Source organism: Nilaparvata lugens, chromosome 8 (genome assembly GCF_014356525.2).
Source record: "Nilaparvata lugens isolate BPH chromosome 8, ASM1435652v1, whole genome shotgun sequence".
NCBI classification, from domain to species: Eukaryota; Metazoa; Arthropoda; class Insecta; order Hemiptera; family Delphacidae; genus Nilaparvata; species Nilaparvata lugens.
In genome coordinates this window covers 11,796,899-11,818,902 of record NC_052511.1, presented here as the reverse complement: position 1 = coordinate 11,818,902, position 22,004 = coordinate 11,796,899, and the positions used below count along the sequence as shown (strand labels likewise).

Sequence of the window (22,004 nt, the reverse complement as noted above, 5' to 3'; positions counted from 1 at the left end):
CTCAAATAACATATTTAGCACTAATATGAATAAATATTCATTCGGCACCATGCCGAACATGATAATGTTTCATATTTCAATGTATTTAAGAGGGTTGATCGTATGATTTCTTAAAAATACATATTAAGGAATATGTAGTACGATAATGTATAACATACATTTTGATTATTACAATTATAAATTTTATTTAGGAATCAACTAATTCGTTTTTGTATTTAAAAAACTAATTCGTTTTTGTACATGAGGCATTTGAAAATATGTAGAACCTCTCATGTTCAATAAACAACTTATAAAACTTCCGTAACTTCCATGAATGTGATAATTTTTAGAAATTATAAAAAATACAAGGAAACCTAGTTACTTTCCCATGAATTACAGTTTAATTACTGTACATAAAAGAGACAACAGACCCACTGTAAGATTAGCTACTAAGAGATAGTTTGCAAAAGCAATTGAGATTATTGAGAAATTTCACATAGTATTTATTCTATCATAATTTTATTAAGATCAAAGTTAATAAGTCAAACTAATTATTATTATTATTCTTATGGATTTTATCGGCAGAGAGATCCTTTCGGATGTTCTGCCTTGCCGTATTACCCAATGTAATTTCCTATCAACACTCAATTTAATAGGTTATAAATGTATTCGGTTCTTCATGTTTTCTCACTAGAAATCGCACTTTAACTTCATGAGTTTTTATTTTATAAAGTTTAAGATCAAGAAAACTATTTTCAAACACAAATTCACATTTAAAAAGCAAACGAATAAAAATGTTGATGATAATATTGAACTGAAAATTTCACATTAGTCAAACTAATTGCATACATTTAACGAATCAAACTTCAAACTTAATAGATACTGAATGCATGGAAGAGCTAATACAAGAAAGTGATCAGAGTATGATAAAACATAAATTCGCGGGAAATACGCCACAAGCATGTTAACAGTATATAATCAAGGAAACAAATCTCAAACTCAATAGATACTGAATGCATGGGAGGGATAGTACAAAACAACATCTCCTAGATTCAGCAGAATTAAAAAATGTAGATAGTATTATAATGCAGTAGAAAATAGATAACGCATCAACCATCTCAAATCAAAAATAATGAATGTGGCCATAAACTTATAGACAATATAGTTAGAGAAATGGAATAGTTACCTATAAGGAATGGAGATATAGCTGGAGCTAATCCTTTGCTCAGGTCATAAATGTACAAGGTAACTGGAGTTCCGTCTTCACTCATTTCCTGTGAAAAAAACAATATTAGGTATTCAAAATGTAATCACAAACTTTCAGACATAATGTGTTTAGTTATTTGGTAGGGATTTGGTATCTAATATAGAGTCAAGATGAAGTCTAATATAGTATATTACAATGAAATACAAGTCAATCAACATTTTTCATTACATGAATTTTCCAAACAAGCCACTTTCTATAAACAGGATATTACAGGAGACACTTGATAGAAAGAGGCTCTTGGTGAGAAATTATGCTTCTTTAATACTGGACATGATTTCACTAAATTAAGTCCTCCTATATAGAGTTATCTATTAGGATTCAGTGAAAAGGAAGAATGGGTGACATATACAGCTGACCTAACAGTAATGAAAAAAAAACTACTGATACCGTATATTTTTACTATTGTAGAGTCACATGAGCTATTGCTGAACTTTGAATTTTGGAACTGTATTCAATATTACTCAACTGTTAGTACATTGAGATTAACCGATACAGTATAAGATCAATATACTTCATAAATAGAGCGAAAAAATACAATTTTATTAAAAAAAAGGAATAGGCAATTGCTAAAAACGTCTATTATTCATCAAGATATTGTAGAATAGAAAACACTTTTTTACTTTCCTTGCCCCACTCCATAGGTAAGGAAAGTATTGCTTTCCAAAAAAATTAAGGTACCCCAATTTCAAGTTTTCTATACGTTTCAAGGTCCCCTGAGTCCAAAAACGTGATTTTTGGGTATTGGTCTGTGTGTGTGTGTGTGTGTGTGTGTGTGTGTGTGTGTGTGTGTGTGTGTGTGTGTGTGTGTGTGTATGTCTGTGAACACGATAACTCCATTCCTAATTAACCGATTGACTTGAAATTTTAAACTTAAGGTCCTTATACCATGAGGACCCGACAATAAGAAATTCAATAAAATTCAATTCAAGATGGCGGAAAAAATGGCGGATAATTACTAAAAAACCATGTTTTTCACGTTTTTCTCGAAAATGGCTTTAACGATTTATAAGCCCTATCAACTGGCATAAGTCTCATTTCAGGGAAAATTTCAGGAGCTCCGTAATATTCTTGAGAGAAATGGCGGATAATGACTAAAAAACCATGTTTTTCACGGTTTTCTTGAAAACGGCTCCAACGATTTCCTTCAAATTTGTACCATGGATAGCAGCTATTCATAAGCCCTATCAACTGGCATGAGTCTCATTTCTGGGAAAATTCCAGGAGCTCCGTAATATTCTTGAGAAAAATGGCGGATAATTACTAAAAAACCATGTTTTTCACGGTTTTCTCGAAAACGGCTCTAAAGATTTTCTTCAAATTTATACCATGGCTAGCTATTTATAAGCCCTATCAACTGACATGAGTCTCATTTCTGGGAAAATTCCAGGAGCTCCGTAATATTCTTGAGAAAAATGACAGTTACTAAAAAACCATGTTTTTCACGATTTTCTCAAAAACGGCTCTAACGATTTTTTTCAAATCCATACCCTGTATAGTTATTTATTAGCTCTATCAACTGACATGAGTCTTTTTCCTGGGGTACTAATGGGGGTCCACCCAACCCTTGAGAAATGGACTTTGTAACCTCCTTCTTGTGCATGAGATAGGTAGGTAGGCCTACACGGTTTTTACTTTTTCTTCTTCCATATATCGTGGGTACGGTAGGTAGAGCAGTTTATAAAAAGAACACAGTCATAGTCAACATTTTTCATTACATGAATTTTCCAAACAAGCCACTTTCTATAAACAGGATATTACAGGAGACACTTGATAGAAAGAGGCTCTTGGTGAGAAATTATGCTTCTTTAATACTGGACATGATTTCACTAAATTAAGTCCTCCTATAGAGAGTTATCTATTAGGATTCAGTGAAAAGGAAGAATGGGTGACATATACAGCTGACCTAACAGTAATGAAAAAAAAACTACTGATACCGTATATTTTTACTATTGTAGAGTCACATGAGCTATTGCTGAACTTTGAATTTTGGAACTGTATTCAATATTACTCAACTGTTAGTACATTGAGATTAACCGATACAGTATAAAATCAATATACTTCATAAATAGAGCGAAAAAATACAATTTTATTAAAAAAAAGGAATAGGCAATTGCTAAAAACGTCTATTATTCATCAAGATATTGTAGAATAGAAAACACTTTTTTACTTTCCTTGCCCCACTCCCATAGGTAAGGAAAGTATTGCTTTCCAAAAAAAATTAAGGTACCCCAATTTCAAGTTTTCTATACGTTTCAAGGTCCCCTGAGTCCAAAAACTTGATTTTTGGGTATTGGTCTGTGTGTGTGTGTGTGTATGTCTGTGAACACGATAACTCCATTCCTAATTAACCGATTGACTTGAAATTTTAAACTTAAGGTCCTTATACCATGAGGACCCGACAATAAGAAATTCAATAAAATTCAATTCAAGATGGCGGAAAAAATGGCGGATAATTACTAAAAAACCATGTTTTTCACGTTTTTCTCGAAAATGGCTTTAACGATTTATAAGCCCTATCAACTGGCATAAGTCTCATTTCAGGGAAAATTTCAGGAGCTCCGTAATATTCTTGAGAGAAATGGCGGATAATGACTAAAAAACCATGTTTTTCACGGTTTTCTTGAAAACGGCTCCAACGATTTCCTTCAAATTTGTACCATGGATAGCAGCTATTCATAAGCCCTATCAACTGGCATGAGTCTCATTTCTGGGAAAATTCCAGGAGCTCCGTAATATTCTTGAGAAAAATGGCGGATAATTACTAAAAAACCATGTTTTTCACGGTTTTCTCGAAAACGGCTCTAAAGATTTTCTTCAAATTTATACCATGGCTAGCTATTTATAAGCCCTATCAACTGACATGAGTCTCATTTATGAGAAAATTGAAGGAGCTTCGTAATATTCTTGAGAAAAATGACAGTTACTAAAAAACCATGTTTTTCACGATTTTCTCAAAAACGGCTCTAACTATTTTTTTCAAATCCATATCCTGTATAGTTATTTATTAGCTCTATCAACTGACATGAGTCTTTTTCCTGGGGTACTAATGGGGGTCCACCCAACCCTTGAGAAATGGACTTTGTAACCTCCTTCTTGTGCATGAGATAGGTAGGTAGGCCTACACGGTTTTTACTTTTTCTTCTTCCATATATCGTGGGTACGGTAGGTAGAGCAGTTTATAAAAAGAACACAGTCATAGTCAAGATATTTCATCTGTAGAACAGCTGTTTTGACGAATTTCACAATTTACATAAAGGAAAAAGTACTCTGAAAACAATTGTATATACACATTTATACAATAGTCATATACAATGTCAATATACAATGTCATATACAGTAGTCTGATCGTAGTTGCAAATATGTTGCCGTCAATCGTCATTATGTTATTCTCCTAAATTATTCTCGTTTGTTAATTATAAATTAATGAGTAAACAAAACTAATTTTCACAAGAATGGAGAGAGCAATTCCGTTTTCACAATAATGTGCTTAGTTAGTTGTCACAACAAACCTCCCAACAGAAAATGAAAAACTGTTAGTGAGAGAAAATTAGAGTAATCTAAGAAAACAAACGCATAAAATGATACTAGTCATTAATAAGATGAGGGTGCAAGAACTGAAAGTAATAAGATAATACAGTTAGGATGTATGAAAACTGAAAACATTTCAAAGATAACACACAATGATGTTTCATTCATCTGTTAGAAGAAAAAAAACAAGCAATCGATAACATGGATGTTTATCTATTCGAAAAGATGGTACGGTAGCGTTTGAGATAATTGTAAGCTGACAATAACACCACGTCATACTGTTTACCTGATACAAAGATGTTATCTCATTAAAAACAAGACGTGAAACTTGATGAAGATCAACCAAACAGAGTTTCCCAGCTAGTTGATAATTTTGTTTCACAACGGTAAATAATCAAAGATTGATAAAAAGCAGCAAATCAACTCCACACACTTTCCAACGAATCACTTCAAAGAGCGGAACCGTCAAGCAGAAATCCAATAATCCGACTGGACGTTGTTATTTACGTCGGTTTTCGAATGCACATGTTCACGACATTGTGTGGGTTGGGTTGAGTAGTGCAGAACCAACAAAAAACTAAAAAGAAACAGTTGCGCAGAACTTAAAGCACAACGAGAAGGTGAAGAGAATGAAGAACATTAAGAAAAGACGAAGAAGAGGTTAGGTAGAAGTAGAAGCTGAGGTGGCTAAAAATAAATAAAACGCTGAGGTCGTCCAGCATTAACTCTCCTTCTCAAATTATACCACCTATTCATTTCTGCCTCCTTATTTCTCATCTCAAGCCATGGTCATAATCTAGAAATAGCATTACTGCGACAACAAGGCTGCACTCAATAATTACCATTGCCAAATAATTATTGAAATTTCAACAAGCAATTACTTACAAAATACTCGACTTGACACCAGAAGAACAACTAATGCTCACTGGTTAAACGTTATTACAACTTTTCAAGTCTGTCTTACTTTTAGTTATCCGGTGGTTCGGAGTTCACCTAAAACTGCAGATGAATGAAAAACAATTTTTACAACTAGACTGGCCACGTTCAGTGCAAATGCGAAATGCTTTATTCAAATTGAACATCGAATGTTACCTTATTTGAAGCGCCGCCTTTTAGACAAGGAAAGTAGATTATGAGAGTAGATGGCTGCCGATTTTTTCATTAACATTATTGACATAATAAATTCAAAAATTCAATTGATACTTTTGTGGACTTGAAATTCTGTGTCAATCAATTTAACATTTCTACATAGCTTTCAGTTTATCTATGCTAAATTAAGGTTTAAAGCAGTTTTGAGCGAAAGCCTGCAGTTTTTTCCTGAATTGTAAGTAGTTCATATTATCAAATAAATGACTTGGGGATCTGTATAGATGGGAAGTGAGATAATTGAAAGCATTGGCCGCAGTCTCTGCTTTTCCCGTCCAAGCGTCAGTTCAAGATTAGCTAGAAATGATAGAAGTTGCTAGGTAAATTGCAACATAATTTATATCTATTGTTTTTATGGAGCCTTGTATAAAACACTGCTGTTCGCAAGACGGTAACGGGAGCAGAAGTTTTAGATCATTGTTGGATTATTGAAATCATCACCACATCCATCCATGCAATTATGTACATAAAGCTTTGATGTATTTTTTCAAAATACAACTGAAACCTCCTTATGAAGGATCGCTAAGTTTGGTTTTGGTCAGACTGTTGAAGTCTCTTCATAATAATGATCAATGAGTTGGACAGCAACGGCTCAAATCTATTGTTTGCGTATGATACATCCCTGCTGTCATCAGGTGCGGACATTCAGCAGGTGTTTGATATGACAGCGGAACATCTGCAGTCTTCAACCCTTTGGTTTGGCTGAATGAGAACAAGATCCAGCATATCATCTGTAGTCTGTCACGATGTGTGCCTGGTGATCAATATCCTGTGAAGTTGCTAGACTTTGCCTTGGACACAGGAATAAGCTCAAGCTGGGCTGGCGACATTCAGCCACATTGTTGCAGAAGCTGCGGGGGGGGATATGTGACGGAGGCTTGCATGGTCGTGATGTAATATAGCCTACTCTTTTGCCCTGTCATAGCACCTATGGTTTGTGGGGTCATTCAGCTAAGGTTATGGACGTAGTGAAGCTGCAAAAACGGACTGCCTGGATAGTGACTGTAATGACTGCAAGTGACCATTGAGCACACTGCAAGCTCATTTTTTCTAGACAGGGTATTTTGAAAATTGTCAGCCATTTCCTTCTTTTCTGCCTGATGTACATGAAAAAGAACCAACAAGACTTTGTAACCCGGTTAGATTTGCATCACCAAATGCTTGAAGGACAAAGTCTACTACAGTGTTTGGAAGCTTCTAGACAAAAATTTGATCGTCAAGACTTAATTTTGGTATGTTAGAAATAAAGTATTATAGTTTGAATCCGTGATTTATCCCACACATTGCCATACAGCATACAATAAACCATATCTTTAAACTGCTTTAACAACAAAACCTCAGACAGACAACACCAAATACCCTGTAATAATTGGTGACTCACTACTAAAAGGTGTGTAAGACGTACGGTAATATTGGGAGAAAATTGAAAACAAGTAATTTGTTATATTGCACCTACGCTAAGAAGTGAAATGGAAATTCTGTATTTTAGGTTCAAGCAATAAAAGGAAGGCAATTGCTAAAATGATACAAACCCAGTGTGCTCGTGAGATCATAATGGAATATGCTGTAACTGTGATGAAGTCATTATCTTATGCTTTGTAAGTGAAAATAATACGGTACGCCGTAAATTGAATGTAATAAGAACCAATACAAATAGGCTAAATGCACCAAATCATTCAATGAGGATAACTTGAATAACAGTAGAACTCATATAAATTACAATGAATAGCTAGGTCTAAAGCTACTCATACAGCCAAATTATTTTTTTATTGTGTAATTTTTTGTTGGAAAAAGCAAGCTTTTAAAAAAATATGCAAGGTTGACAAGCACTAATTACCCAGAAATTAAGTTACATCATATTTTAGGTTATAAACTTGAATTATTGATATTCATGCAATAACCCAATAACCAATAAGATATAACACACTAAAATATAAAAATGAAGAAAACTACTTACGTGGTATATCTAAAATTAACAATTTCTCAAAGATATTATCACAGATAACTAAATTTGGTGGAAAATGACAGTGACACAGCACAGCTCCAACTCAGTGTAATTTGTTTTGTTCCATGTTGTACTAGATCTAGATCTAGAATCCAGAGATCTAGGATCCAGAATACAATAATGTTCTGGAAAGTTCTACCACAGAATAGGTACAGAATGGAAACTTGTAAACAATCGCCACAAACCACTCCTTGTCTCAGACAGCACCGTATCGCGCATGCGTTAGCAACGGGTTTTTCCCGTTCCATTTAGTCAGATCTTTGAATGTAACGTTCTTTGTGATGATGGTTACCGAGCACTGTAACTGGAGCCAATCGTCATTGTATTTGATGATGATTATTATCCAATGATGATTTATCATTAAATTCAATATAATAATCAATTTATTATTATTTTATTTAATAAAAGAAAGAGTACTTTTGAAAAATATAATTAATAAAATATAACAGTTGTTATTCAACTGATGTTAAAAAACACTATAACTAAGTCAGCATATTGTCATTTCAAAACAAAAACCGAACCCTCAACCTCCCCTTTTACATTTAAAACATCAATAAACATAACTATTTGAAAAAAAACTCTATTCCCTTCAAGCATATTGCAATTTCAAAGCAAAATCCTAACCTATCTATCCACCTTTGAAATATCAAAAAGCATTATTCTACCTGGACCCTAGCCCTTTCTAGCATATTGCAATTTAAAAGCAAAAACCTAACCTAACCTTATGGAACATTATTAAATATAATCCAAAAAACCTAACCACAAACCCCTAACCCCTTCACATTTAATAATTTAGATTTCAAAGCAAAATCCTAACCCCCTAACCTATCCTTTCACATTTGAAACATCAAAAAACATAACTCTAACTGCACCCTAGCCCCTTCTAGCATATTGCAATTTCAAAGCAAAAACCTAACCTATCCTAATAGCACATTATCAAATATAACCTGAATAAAACCTAACCTCTAAACCTTTCACATTTAATACTTTAGATTTATTCGTCATCTTTACCACATTACCTATGGCTTGCTTCTGTGGGGTCATTCGGCGGGGGCTGCTGATGTGCTGAGACTGCAAAAGAGGGCTATAAGAATTATAACAGGCAGCGATCATCTTGCCCACTGCAAGCCCATCTTTGCTCGCCTTGGTGTGCTGACGGTCTTCAGCCATTACATCCTCCTGTGCTTGATGTATGTCAAGAGGATACAGCATACTCTGGCTGCCCGAAGTGACGTTCACAACCACAACACCAGGCGCTGCGAGCTGCTGGATGTCCCTAGGAGACGTCTTCACCGTTCACAGGCCAGCTTTAGAGTTTCTGCACTGAAATTCTTCAACAAGCTGCCTCCTGGTGTAAAGCAGTTGGATGAAGCCGCCTTCAAGAGAGCCGTCAGGAAGCTGCTTTGTGATAAATCATATTATAGTGTAAATGAATTTATGAGTGATGATCTGAACTTTTTTTAAAAAGTGATCACTGTTTTACCTGCCATCTGAATAGTTTTCGTGTTGTTGTGTATGTTGAAATCGAACTCTATGACGCCATCGATCCCACTAATGTGGGTAATGGATGAAGCAGAAGGTATTAAAGGGGTAAAGGTATTTAGAACAAAACATAAACATGTGGTTCATTTCATGAACATGTTCACAAACATGTGGTTCATTCCATGAACATGTTCACAAACATGTGGTTCATTTCATGAACATGTTCACAAACATGTGGTTCATTTCATGAACATGTTCACAAACATGTGATTCAAAGCAAAATCCTAACCGCCTAACCTATCCTTTTACCTTTAAAACAGAGAAAACTCCTATAATAATCCTATAAAACTCCTTGTAATTCTGTGCTTTGAAACATCAAAAAACATAACTCCACCTAGACCCTAGCCCCTTCTAGCATATTGCAATTTTAAAGCAAAAACCTAACCTATCCTAATAAAACATTATTAAATATAACCTAAATAAAAACTAACCCCTAACTCTTTTACATTTGTTAAACGAGACAAGGATAGCAACACTATTGCAAATCGTACACTATCATTATAACGTGGACCTCACTATAGATACTCAAAGAATACTTTTGAATAACTGTGACTGTTGCTGGCCGTTACTCTGTTTCTGAGACAAAGAGAAGCTCCTCAATCGCCTATCTAACCAATGCTTTTTACATGACGCCAATACTAAACACGTCACGTGACCTTGGGAAGTTCCAATCCTGGTCAGTGAATGAGATCAATTGGAGGGCTCAGAAACATAATGGTGTAAGTCAAAAAAGCTAATTTTTCAGTATCAAAGGTTTTGCATTTGGCTCTACAGAAAACTCAGTGAAATCTGTAGAGATACTTTCTTTACAGGATTCTATACTTGAAATGTTAAAATTACTTAATATACCATAAACTTTGCTTAATTTTTAATAATTTCTTCTATTTTTAATTTTTTTTATGGGAGCTCCTGACTTACACCACTATGCATGCAATAAAATGACTTACACCATAATGAGTTGTAGGTATAAAATAACAAATATCAGTGTTGTTAGTCAAACATTTCACAAGTCTTTTATTTAGTAATTTCAGAATGAGAACAAAGTAGGGAATAAATTGAATAAATCAACACATTGTCATAATTCCAGTTGTGAACAAAGTAGAAATAAATTGAATAAATCAACACATTCTTGTAATTTCAGAATGAGAACAAAGTAGAAATAAGTTGAATAAATCAACACATTGTCATAATTTCAGTAGTGAACAAAGTAGAAATAAATTGAATAATATTAATCAAGTATGATAACAAAGTAGAAATTCTAATAAATTGAGACATCATGTTAATTTCAGTTGCATTACACCATGAAAATTCCATGATGCCCTGATTTATTAAAATTTCTACTTTGTTCTCATACCTGATTTATTCAAATTACTTCACTCTTATCTTCACTGTCATCCAGTGGACCAATATCTTGTTCATCATTGTCACCTCTTAATCGTTTGAAAAAAGCATGATGTATAGGAGGTATGTATTTCAATAAAAAGACCATGTCTCTCTTTTTCAGGGCAGAAATTTTCCTTGGTCCATCAAACTTGTCCTGTATTATTTGGGAAAGGTTTTGGGGACGACCAATTTTTGAAGATTTCAAACTCTCTTCAAATGGCATCTCTTCATTGAGAGTGTATTTGTATTGAATGGAGAATGGTTTTTGTTTCTCAAACCTTAACCACTGCATTTTCAGCCAGTGAGCTTGTTCCCCATTGATATTCTGTTTTCTTTTGGTTACTGCTTTAGACAGTTTGTCTATCTTCAGAAAATCGTCACCCTCCATTCGAACTACAAGAAATTTGTTATTTCTCCTGGCAGTTGCGATGATGTTGTACCAGTCTAGATGCGTGTATACAGGTTTGTTTTTTGCTGCTTGCTCAATATTTCCAAAATCAGCGTCATTGGGCAAATAGGAGTGCCCAGATATCATAAATTTGAGATCGATGGTATCAATATTACAACTAGCTTCTTGGGTCAACTTCAACAGAGTCAGAGCAACGTTTATATTGCGGTTTTGGCCGCCACAGCTGTCACAGTAAATTATTATGTGCTTACATGGTTTTTGCTTCAGATGCTTACAAAGGCAAGAAGAAATTTCTTGCGATCCTCTGCTGGCCATGGTTTCATCCCAGACATACATGTATGCTAGATTATCACCCATGTCATGTATGCCAAAATTGTAGCAATACATATTTCTACGGTAGTATGCTTCGGACACTGTCAATTTAGGGAATGCCAGGGCTTTCTGCAAATCTATTGTCAATGTGGAGACATTTTGATTTTCCTTGGCTAGTGTGCTGTCTGCTTAAGATTTTCACGTGCCTTTTCAGCTTTCCCTAAATGAAGCATATGCTCCTATTCAACACTGCCTTTGCTTCTGGATTTTTCTCAACATCAATTTTCTGTTGTATTCATCGCATCTTTTGCAAGTGTCTTTCCGAGGCATGTGGAACTGTAAGTTAAAACAGTTATTAAAAACATTCCTGTAATAATACTCTTTAACAGGATCATATTTACATTTCAGGCACCACTCTCTATAGAGCTGGTACATTTTAGAAATGTTGAGCTCTGAGCTCAAGTATCTACGATTAGGGTTGTCTCTCCTAGTGTAATGACTCTCGAAACTTGGGAATTTCTTGATGTGATCTTTCACTTGTTCTGCTTGCGCATTGATCTTTCACTGTCTCTGCCGTTTACGAGGTTTGAATGGTTTTTCCTGACAGCCTACTTGTACTTCTCCTCCATTGTCTGAAATTTCTGCAGGGCTGTTATTATCGGCTGCCTCTACAACTGCTGGACCAGCTTGAATGTGAGGACCGGCATCAGTATCTGTGGACAGAAAACACTAATGTTTAATTCCTGCTGGAATTAAATATAATTATATAGTTTAATTCCTGCTGAAAAATATACTAACTGTTTTGTGTAATTGAACAAAGAGTAGAATAAATAATGGGAGAAAGTTACCTTCATTGTCTCCATTGTATGAAACCTCTGCAGGGCTGTCATGATCAGCTGCCTCTTCAACTGCTGGACCAGCTTGAATGTGAGGACCGGCCTCAGTATCTGTGGACAGAAAACACTAATGTTTAAATCCTGCTTTAAAATATACTGACTGTTTTGTGTATTACACTGAAAGGATTGCAATAAATGGGGAAAAGTTACCTTCAATATCTAAAACAGGAGTGTGACTAAGTTCAGGAGTAGCTGGAGTATGACTGGAGGATCCAGGCAGGCTGGCTGAAGCAGGAGTGCGACTGGAGGGTCCAGGCATAGTGTCTGCATAGTCTCGAGCTCGTGTTCTGATGGGCCTAGAGTACGAGTGGTCCATGGGTTCATCATCTGGAAAAATAAAAACAACATTATTAAAGCTTGAGGGCATAAAATAATGTATTGGTATTGTAATGGTTCTTCATGACATTAACATGCTTGTTAGCCTACTTTTACGTGAGTTACTAATGAACTCATGGCTAGACCCATAATAACAAAACCACTGTGAACGGTATTTAGGTAATATTACTAAGAAATACTAGGCTTTTAACCCTAGTAAGTTGAGTAAAACAGTTGAGTAATAATGTGATTACAGAACTGAATTTAAAAACAATCATTCTTTGGAAAAATCAAGCCATAACCTCATACATTGTAGCAGTGGTTTGAAAATACTTCATTTACAATCATAAAAACTTTAAAACAAAACATTTACTTACCTGATGAATATCCTTTGTCTTTTAGAGGATTGTAGTCTTTATCTGTGTAACTATCATCAAATTCATCAAGCTCTAACAAATAATCGTACTAGCGTCATCCATGATGCTAAAATGCAGAAAGACTGAGTTGAGAAAGAGTGAAGAATCATAATGGTGTAAGTCAACTTGCTTCACTATGATTCCAAAGGCAATCAGTCTTTGGTTGAGGGTGCCAAGTAGGTGCTGCTATCTAGTGGTGAAAACGATAAGTTGACTCACACCAGTATGCTGCACTGAAAGATTGGGTAATTCAGAGGCTGTACAGCTGTATAACTCAAATCTGGAAAAAAGTGACTTACACCATTATGTTTCTGAGCCCTCCAATTGATCCGGTACCATCAATACTATAGTGAGGTTCACGTTATAATGGCAGTGTTAAAGATAGGAGAATAGCGATGCCGATTCTCTGCATTGATCAATTTTATATTTCTACACTGTCAAAAACATAATTGGAATCGTTGTGGACCTAGAAAAGGATAGTACCACCGGCTTTGTCGAATGATAGACAAGGATAGCAAAACCAAAGTTGATCAAATACTGTCATTATAACGTGGACCTCACTATAATTACAATGCGGCGCTTCCTAACAAGATGGCGGATTTTAGCGTCAGGGTACTAGCCAAGTTTCCATACTGTATGTATACTGTGGTTCTACTATAAGATCACAACAAGATCAGTTGACAGAACAAACGAGTCGCATGAATTGGAAATATCTGGAACTCAAAATATCTTGCAGCTGGCCGGAATTTGAAATATATGGAACTCCGAATATGTTGACAGGCGGAACTCGGAATATCGTGCAGACCGGCGGAACTCAAAATATCTTGTCAGCTGGTGGAATTGGAAGTATGTGGAATTGGAAATATATCGAATTCACAATATCGATCGTTATTAGTGAGACTGTGTAGCTGTGGGATGAAACAAATTTATCGCAAAACAAATGAAGGGTTCTACAGTTAACCTAAAATAAATTCATCAACACATCAACAGTCGTCAGTCTTGTTTGTTGAAACAGATAACACAGTTTTGAAAACTTGCATAATATGTATGAATATAATGAGTATAACTGAAAAAGAACGACAGACCAGGTCCAAAAGTATTCTATTCCCAAATTTTGATAATGAAAAACAAGTCCAAAAAGATCAGCAAAGTTGTTTCTACTGTTTAGAGTTCAATTTCAATATTTCTGTCCAAAATTAATATATAATGAGCTATGAATTACCCCAAATGGGCTAATTAGTACATATCATTCCAGAAAATAAGTCAGACTTGAACCATTTCTCAATAACAAATACATTACCAGTACTCCCACTTTGGCACTGATATTTTGAGTTCCAGATATTTCCAATTCCGCCATCTGACAAACAAATAATTCGAGTTCCAGATACTCCCAATTCCGCCTAGCAACATATTTCGAGTTCCGGATATTTCCAATTCCGCTGTCTGACAAATATTCGGAGTTCTACCCAGCAACAGTTTTCAAGCATAGGACATTATTTAACATTGATATTTTGAGTTCCAGATATTTCCATTGATATATATTATAGTTAGATGACTAAGCTATACCTTCAAGCGTTTGGAAGCATGATGCCTACTTCATTTCTCGTCGCCATTGAATATCGGGCAAGAAGTCAGGCGCCCAGATAGACTTATATGGGAAAACATCGACTTTCATTGCGTTATATCTTTTGACATACTTGATGGATTTCAATATAATTTTTTTTCAACTTTTCGTCATTTCCATTACCATATGATACAATGATTTGTTCATTGAACATTATTTTTAACTCGACCAAACATCTAATTTAGTGAACCTACCTCACTACAGATTTTGATCCATTCTATTAGCAAATGAATCTCATTTTTACAATATTTTCCTATTACCATGTATTTAGGATATGGAAAATAAAACATTTATTATAGAACGCTAATATTACCGTATATTTTATTAGATGGCAAATAATAATAAATTAACTGTTATCACAATATTTCGTGAAACTGTTTCCATTCGTTTTGCAACTTAAGTGTAGGTACTAACTATACTCTATACTCCTATATTTAATATAAGATAATAAATAACTACATATTATAAGAATGGAGAAAATAAAACAAAAATTATAGATCGCTAATATTACCATATATTTTATTAGATGGCAAATAATAATAAGTTAACCATTATCACAATATTCCGTGAAACTGTTTCTCATTCGTTTTGCAACTTAAGTATAGGTACCTAACTATACTCTATACTCCTATATTTAATATAAGATAATAAATAACTACATATTATAAGAATGGAGAAAATGAAACAAAAATTATAGATCGTTAATATTACCATATATTCTATTAGATGGCAAATGATAATAAATTAACCATTATCACAATATTCCGTGAAACTGTTTCTCATTCGTTTTGCAACTTAAGTATAGTTACCTAACTATACTCTATACTCCTATATTTAATATAAGATAATAAATAACTACATATTATAGGAACGGGAAAAATAAAACAATAGCAATGATGAAGAATTTATAGACAATTTTAGCAAATAATATTTTTTATAATACAAATTTAGCATACAATATTTTCATAGTTCACAAAATATTACAATATAAGACAAATTAATAGAATGGAATATGGATACCTATATTGGATCTGTGGAAATAAAATATTTATTATAATATTACCGAAACTTATATTTTATTACTTGGCAAATAATGATAATGAATCAACCTAAGCACAATATTCCTTGAAACAATCATTTGGCACTAGGCTTAGCCTGCATGAAACATGACCGATGAAAATATAAAAATACTTATGTATGAAAAGAAATATTTTTATCTGGTGCATGCAGATTCGTACATCCATAAGCACTGCATGAAACTACCATACTTTGAATATTTTTTATTGCTTCAATAAAGAAATATTATCATTTGAAAAAGGCTCTTTTTCTACACAGCGAATACAGATACCCGACTACTTGCCCGAAATTTCTTGTAGCTACACTAGCGCAGAGGCATCATAGCGGACTTCGCTCTTCTTAATCTTATTCTCTATAAAACGGTGTACACACGTACGTTTGCCTCGGGTGAGCATACGTGTATGGGCTTGCATTCGCACGTGTGGACACTGTTCGCTGAGGCATGTGGGCGAACCGAAACCATGTCGGTATTTTGGCGTGCTCAAAGGCGCCTCGGGCGAGCATTGAATGTACGTGTGGACGCGATTTTGCCATACGGGTGAGGCAAAACGTAAACATTGAAGGCGTCATAACCTAATTCCAATGAATTAGGTCAATGAATGACAAATCAAATTGTGATCCAATAACTAATTGTAAATTGTAGGATTTTTGTAATTTTGTAGGATATGTGGATTGTCAAATATTTAAATAGAAACATGCATGGAGTATATAATTCGTATCATGATTTAGAACTGCATAATTTAAGTGAAAAAAGCTTCTCTACAGGGTTCCTACAAGAAAGTATAGCTCAAATATTATTTTACTGTGACTATCAAATCATCTTGTGTTTGTTTCATGTTATCAATCAGAGTTGTTAATTAAAATTGTAATCTTCAATATGATATTATACGTTTTAGATAGCTAGGCTATCTATAGAGAGATTTATTCAAACTTTGAACTAGTATTACCTTGAAGGTAAATCTTGAAGCTAATCTTTTGGAGAATCTTGTTTTGTCATGTGTATGAGCAGAGTTAGTTTAAAATGGGCAGCAATTTAGTATTTGATTCAAATTATGGCTAATTTCCTTAAAGAAGACTGTCAATTTTGTGAGACAGTGTTAAGTGCTTTGATTAGGCCATCAAAACTTCTGGAATTTTTCTTTTTTTGAGATTCAGAATAGATATTGGAAACCAACAAATGAATCGCCTAATGCCAAGAATCTCAAAGTTAGAGCCAATCGTTCTTGTGGAGTTATTGCTTCCCTCATGATGATATCATTTTTTGTTTAAATAACTAGTTGAATTAGATTCAGTATATTAACAAGATAATGTTTTGACAACCTAAGAAAGTTTGAATTGTCAATATTATGTCATGTAGCAATTTATTTCCTTACTTCAACCTACAATCGTTCAACCCACCAACATCGTTTGTCAAGTTTTATTTTTGATTTTATTATATAAGTCATTGAAATAAAATGATACTACTGCAATTTGTGATAACTATCTTCAATGATGGAATGACGCCATTGTTGTCATGTTGTGGAAAATCTACATCTACAATGTCTTTGTGTCGTCTGCAAATCAGATAGCTTTTTGAATGCCGAGGCATACGTGGATCGCGTCCACAAGGACGTACAGTGAATGTTGAGGCATATGTACATACGATTGTTCGCGCGAATCTGTACGGACGTGTGTACAAGGCTTAATATGAATGGATATTTCCCAATTCCGCGGCCCCGAACAAACCACTCTCGGTCTCAGACAGCACCGTATCGCGCATGCGTTAGTAACGGTTTTTTCCCGTTCCATTCAGTCAGATCTTTAAATGTAGCGCTATTTGTGATGATGGTTTCCGAGCACCCTAACTGGAGCCGTCATTCCATTTTGATGAGGATATTATTATCCAATGATGATTTATCAATAAATTCGATATAATAATCAATATATTATCATCATTTTCATTCAATAACAGAAAGAGTACTTTCCAATAATATAATTAATAAAATATAACGGTTGTTATTTAACTAATGTTGAAAAACACTATAACTAAGTCAGCATATTGTCATTTCAAAGCAAAAACCTAACCCCCTAACCTCCCCTTTTATATTTAAAACATTATTAAACATAAATATTTGTAAAAACGCATAATCCCTTCCAGCATATTGCAATTTCAAAGCAAAATCCCAACCCCCTAACCAATCTTTCCACCTTTGAAATATCAAAAACCATAATTTTACCTGTTTCCTAGCCCTTTCTAGCATATTGCAATTTTAAAGCAAAAACCTAACCTTGCCTTATGAAACAATATCAAATATAACTTGAAATAACCTAGCCCCAACCCTTTCACATTCAATACTTTGAATTTCAAACCAAAATCCTGAAGCCCTAACCTATCCTTTCACCTTTGAAACGACAAAAAACATAACTCTACCTGGACTCTAGCCCCTTCTAGCATATTGCAATTTCAAAGCAAAAACCTAACCTATCCTTATGAAACATTATTAAATATAATCTAAATAAAACCTAACCCTCAACCCTATTTTGTCAATTAGTTGAATTTCTACATTGTTGATAAACGATCTGGCAACCTTGAATGGTTTAATTAGTTAAATTTCTACATTGTTGATGAAATACAAAGCGCCATATCTGCTTTGTTGAATGATACACAAGGATAGCAACACCATTGCAAATCACACTGCCATTATAACGTGGACCTCACTATAGATAATCAAAGAATACTTTTGAATAACTATGTGATAACTGCGACCGTTGCTGGCCGTTACTCTGTATCTGTGACAAAGAGAAGCTGCCAGTTGACAGATGGTATGGTCCACGTTATAATGACAGTATATAATCAACTTTGGTTTTGCTATTCTTGTCTATCATTCGACAAAGCCGGTGGTACTATCCTTTTTTAGGTCCACAACGATGCCAATTATGTTTTTGACAGTGTAGAAATATAATTAATCAATGAAGAGAATCGGTATCGCTATTCTTCTATCTTCATCCTCTGCCATTATAACGTGGACCTCACTATAGGTGGCACCATCAAGCACAGAATACAAAATGGAGAAGGCAAAGTTAGGTAAAATCTTGGACCAGTTATAGTTTCTATAAGGGTAAAAGGGTCTAATGGTAAAATCAGTGTTTTTGTTTAATTTGTCAATCAATCCTCAACCTTTTGCCAACCTAAAGCGGTGTACACACGTACGTTTGCCTCGGGTGAGCATACGTGTATGGGCTTGCATTCGCACGTCTGGACACTGTTCGCTGAGGCATGTGGGCGAACCGGAACTCTGTAGGTATTTTGGCGTGCTCCAAGGCGCCTCGGGCAAGCATTGAATGAACGTGTGGACGCGATTTTGCCATACGGGTGAGGCAAAGCGTAAACATTGAAGGCATCATAACCTATCCTATTCATCCCAATGAATTAGGTTAATGAACGAGTCGCCTAAGAAACGCGAATTTCACTAGCAGACTTTGGTAGCGGAAACAGTGATAAGACAGAGCTACCAGGTACCAGCTAAACCTGGTAACCGCTACTGTAGCGGATGGATAGAGCAGCTTCTCTTTGTCTCAGAAACAGAGTAACGGCCAGCAACAGTCACAGTTATAACATAGTTATTCAAAAGTATTCTTTGAGTATCCATAGTGAGGTCCACGTTATAATGGTAGTGTATGATTTGCAATGGTGTTGCTATCCTTGTCTATCGTTCAACAAATGTGAAAGAGTTAGGGGTTAGTTTTTATTCAGGTTATATTTAATAATGTTTTATTAGGATAGGTTGGGTTTTTGCTTTAAAATTGCAATATGCTAGAAGGGGCTAGGGTCTAGGTAGAGTTATGTTTTTTGATGTTTCAAAGGTAAAAGGATAGGTTAGGGGGTTAGGATTTTGCTTTGAACCACATGTTTGTGAATATGTTCATGAAATGAACCACATGTTTGTGAATATGTTCATGTAATGAACCACATGTTTATGTTTTGTTCTGAAGATGATGAATGAATCTAAAGTATTAAATGTGAAAGGGTTGGAGGTTAGGTTTTATTTGGGTTATATTTAATAATGTGTTATTAGGATAGGTTAGGTTTTTGCTTTGAAATTGCAATATGCTAGAAGGGGCTAGGGTGCAGTTAGAGTTATGTTTTTTGATGTTTCAAGTGTGAAAGGATAGGTTGGGGGTTAGGATTTTGCTTTGAAATCTAAATTATTAAATGAGAAGTGGTTAGAGGTTAGTGGTTAGGTTTTTTTGGATTATATTCAATAATGCTTCATAAGGTTAGGTTAGGTTTTTGCTTTAAAATTGCAATATGCTAGAAAGGGTCCTGGTAGAGTTATGATTTTGCTTTGAAATCTAAATTATTAAATGTGAAGGGGTTAGGGGGTTAGTGGTTAGGTTTTTTTGGATTATATTTAATAATTTTCCATAAGGTTAGGTTAGGTTTTTGCTTTAAAATTGCAATATGCTGGAAAGGGCTAGGGTCCAGGTAGAATTATGCTTTTTGATATTTCAAAGGTGGAAAGATAGGTTAGGATTTTGCTTTGAAATTGCAATATGCTGGAAGGGATTAGAGGTTTTTCAAATAGTTATGTTCATTGATGTTTTAAATGTAAAAGGGGAGGTTGAGGGTTCGGTTTTTGTTTTGAAATGACAATATTCTGACTTAGTTATAGTGTTTTTCAACATCAGTTAAATAACAACTGTTATATTTTATTAATCATATTTTTTCAAAAGTACTCTTCCTTTTATTGAATAAAATGATAATATATTGATTATTATATTGGATTTAATGATAAATCATCATTGGATAATAATATCTTCATCAAATAGAATGACGATTGGCTCCAGTTACAGTGCTCGGTAACCATCATCACAAAGAACGTTACATTCAAAGATCTGACTGAATGGAACGGGAAAAACCTGTTGCTCACGCATGCGCGATACGGTGCTGTCTGAGACAGAGAGTGGTTTGTGATGGATAGCGGTTCTTGTTAGCTGTTACCTTTTTATCACTTCCTATTCCTACTTAACCGCGAATTTTTAATTTCAATCACGAGTTTCATACATTGCGAATTATATTAATTTACTAGGAATAAATTTGTTTGATGGTTGAATTACGAGACTAAAATTTTGATAAAATGCAATAAACCTGTCATCAAGCAATAAAGTATGCTGTTACGACCATGCTGAAATGAACAAAAAATATGAGTTGACTGACAAAATTGATCTTTTGATAATTATTGAGATTTAGTTTTTCAAATGCCAGGTTCGATTATTATTTTTCATCAAGCTACAAAACTTAGCCTACTTAATCAAATAAAATTGAATGATGGTGACTAATTCCTAGATAAATAATATCCTTCCTTATATATCCAGCATATTGTTGAATTGAAAATTAGAAAGATCTAAGCAAGTTGTAAAATCTGACAAAGCATCTATTGGAACGGTTTCACTTGTTATTCGTTCCGCTACTACGTAGACTTCATGTCGTCATCATGTCTGTCTGTATGCGCGCTGTGTCTTTTGTGCGTCTGCGCTGATCAGTGACGTCTCAATCGCGGTTCTTTACCACTGCTCGATCAGCTGGTTTTCTATACTTTTATTCGTATTTTTTTCGTCGGATTGTTTGCCGTTGTAATTTTAATATTTGTGCTATTCGATTTTTTAGAATTTAATCTTGTCTTTAGGCATCTTACCTTTTAGATATTTGTTACTTTTTCACCATTCGGTTGCGAGCGCTTTGCCTACGTTTCTAACACTTCCGGCAGCTTGCCTTTTTTCATTGTCTCCGTGTCTTTCATAGCGTCTCCATGTTGTCTTCAATGGTGGATAGTCGATGGTGCATTTACGCCTTCGGTCTAAACCTTTCATCTGAATTCATCGGACTTACAAAACCTTTTTAAAGTGTGAATTATTCTTCAAATTAATTCGTTTGTTCCATTCTTCAGTGTGATTCAATTATTCATCGAGTTCTTCACTCAACTACTCTGGTAAAATTGGATAAACTTTGTCTAAAATTGCAACCGCGTGTGAGCGTTTCATTGCTATTCATTTGATCTACAAAACCTTTTTAAAGTGTGAATTATTCTTCAAATTAATTCGTTTGTTCTATTCTTCAGTGTGATT

At 34.6% G+C, this 22,004-nt stretch overlaps 2 protein-coding genes across 28 annotated transcripts in view; both read right to left on the bottom strand.

Moving 5' to 3' along the window:
• Positions 1–8,105, bottom strand: part of LOC111051004 — a 33,770-nt gene extending 25,665 nt beyond the window's left edge. For 11 of the 27 annotated variants that reach the window (XM_039433911.1, XM_039433918.1, XM_039433908.1 and 8 more), the window contains exons 1-2: positions 7,453–7,488; positions 1,166–1,253 (exon numbers count right to left, since the gene is read on the bottom strand). In XM_039433911.1, the coding sequence (XP_039289845.1) occupies positions 1,166–1,253; positions 7,453–7,473 (109 nt within the window). In that variant the 5' untranslated portion in view covers positions 7,474–7,488. Of the gene's footprint in view, positions 1–1,165; positions 1,254–5,060; positions 5,445–7,452; positions 7,662–7,877 lie in introns of those variants that run through there. The other 16 variants (XM_022337406.2, XM_039433930.1, XM_039433916.1 and 13 more) reach the window with 6 other exon arrangements.
• Positions 8,106–12,132: 4,027 nt separating this feature from the next.
• Positions 12,133–21,679, bottom strand: LOC111052938. The gene is made up of 5 exons (XM_039435067.1): positions 21,652–21,679; positions 13,160–13,231; positions 12,618–12,794; positions 12,420–12,518; positions 12,133–12,284 (listed from the first exon to the last, which is right to left on the bottom strand). The coding sequence occupies exons 1-5, from the start codon at positions 21,677–21,679 to the stop codon at positions 12,133–12,135; spliced, it is 528 nt and encodes a 175-aa protein (XP_039291001.1).
• Between the last annotated feature and the right edge of the window lie 325 nt (positions 21,680–22,004).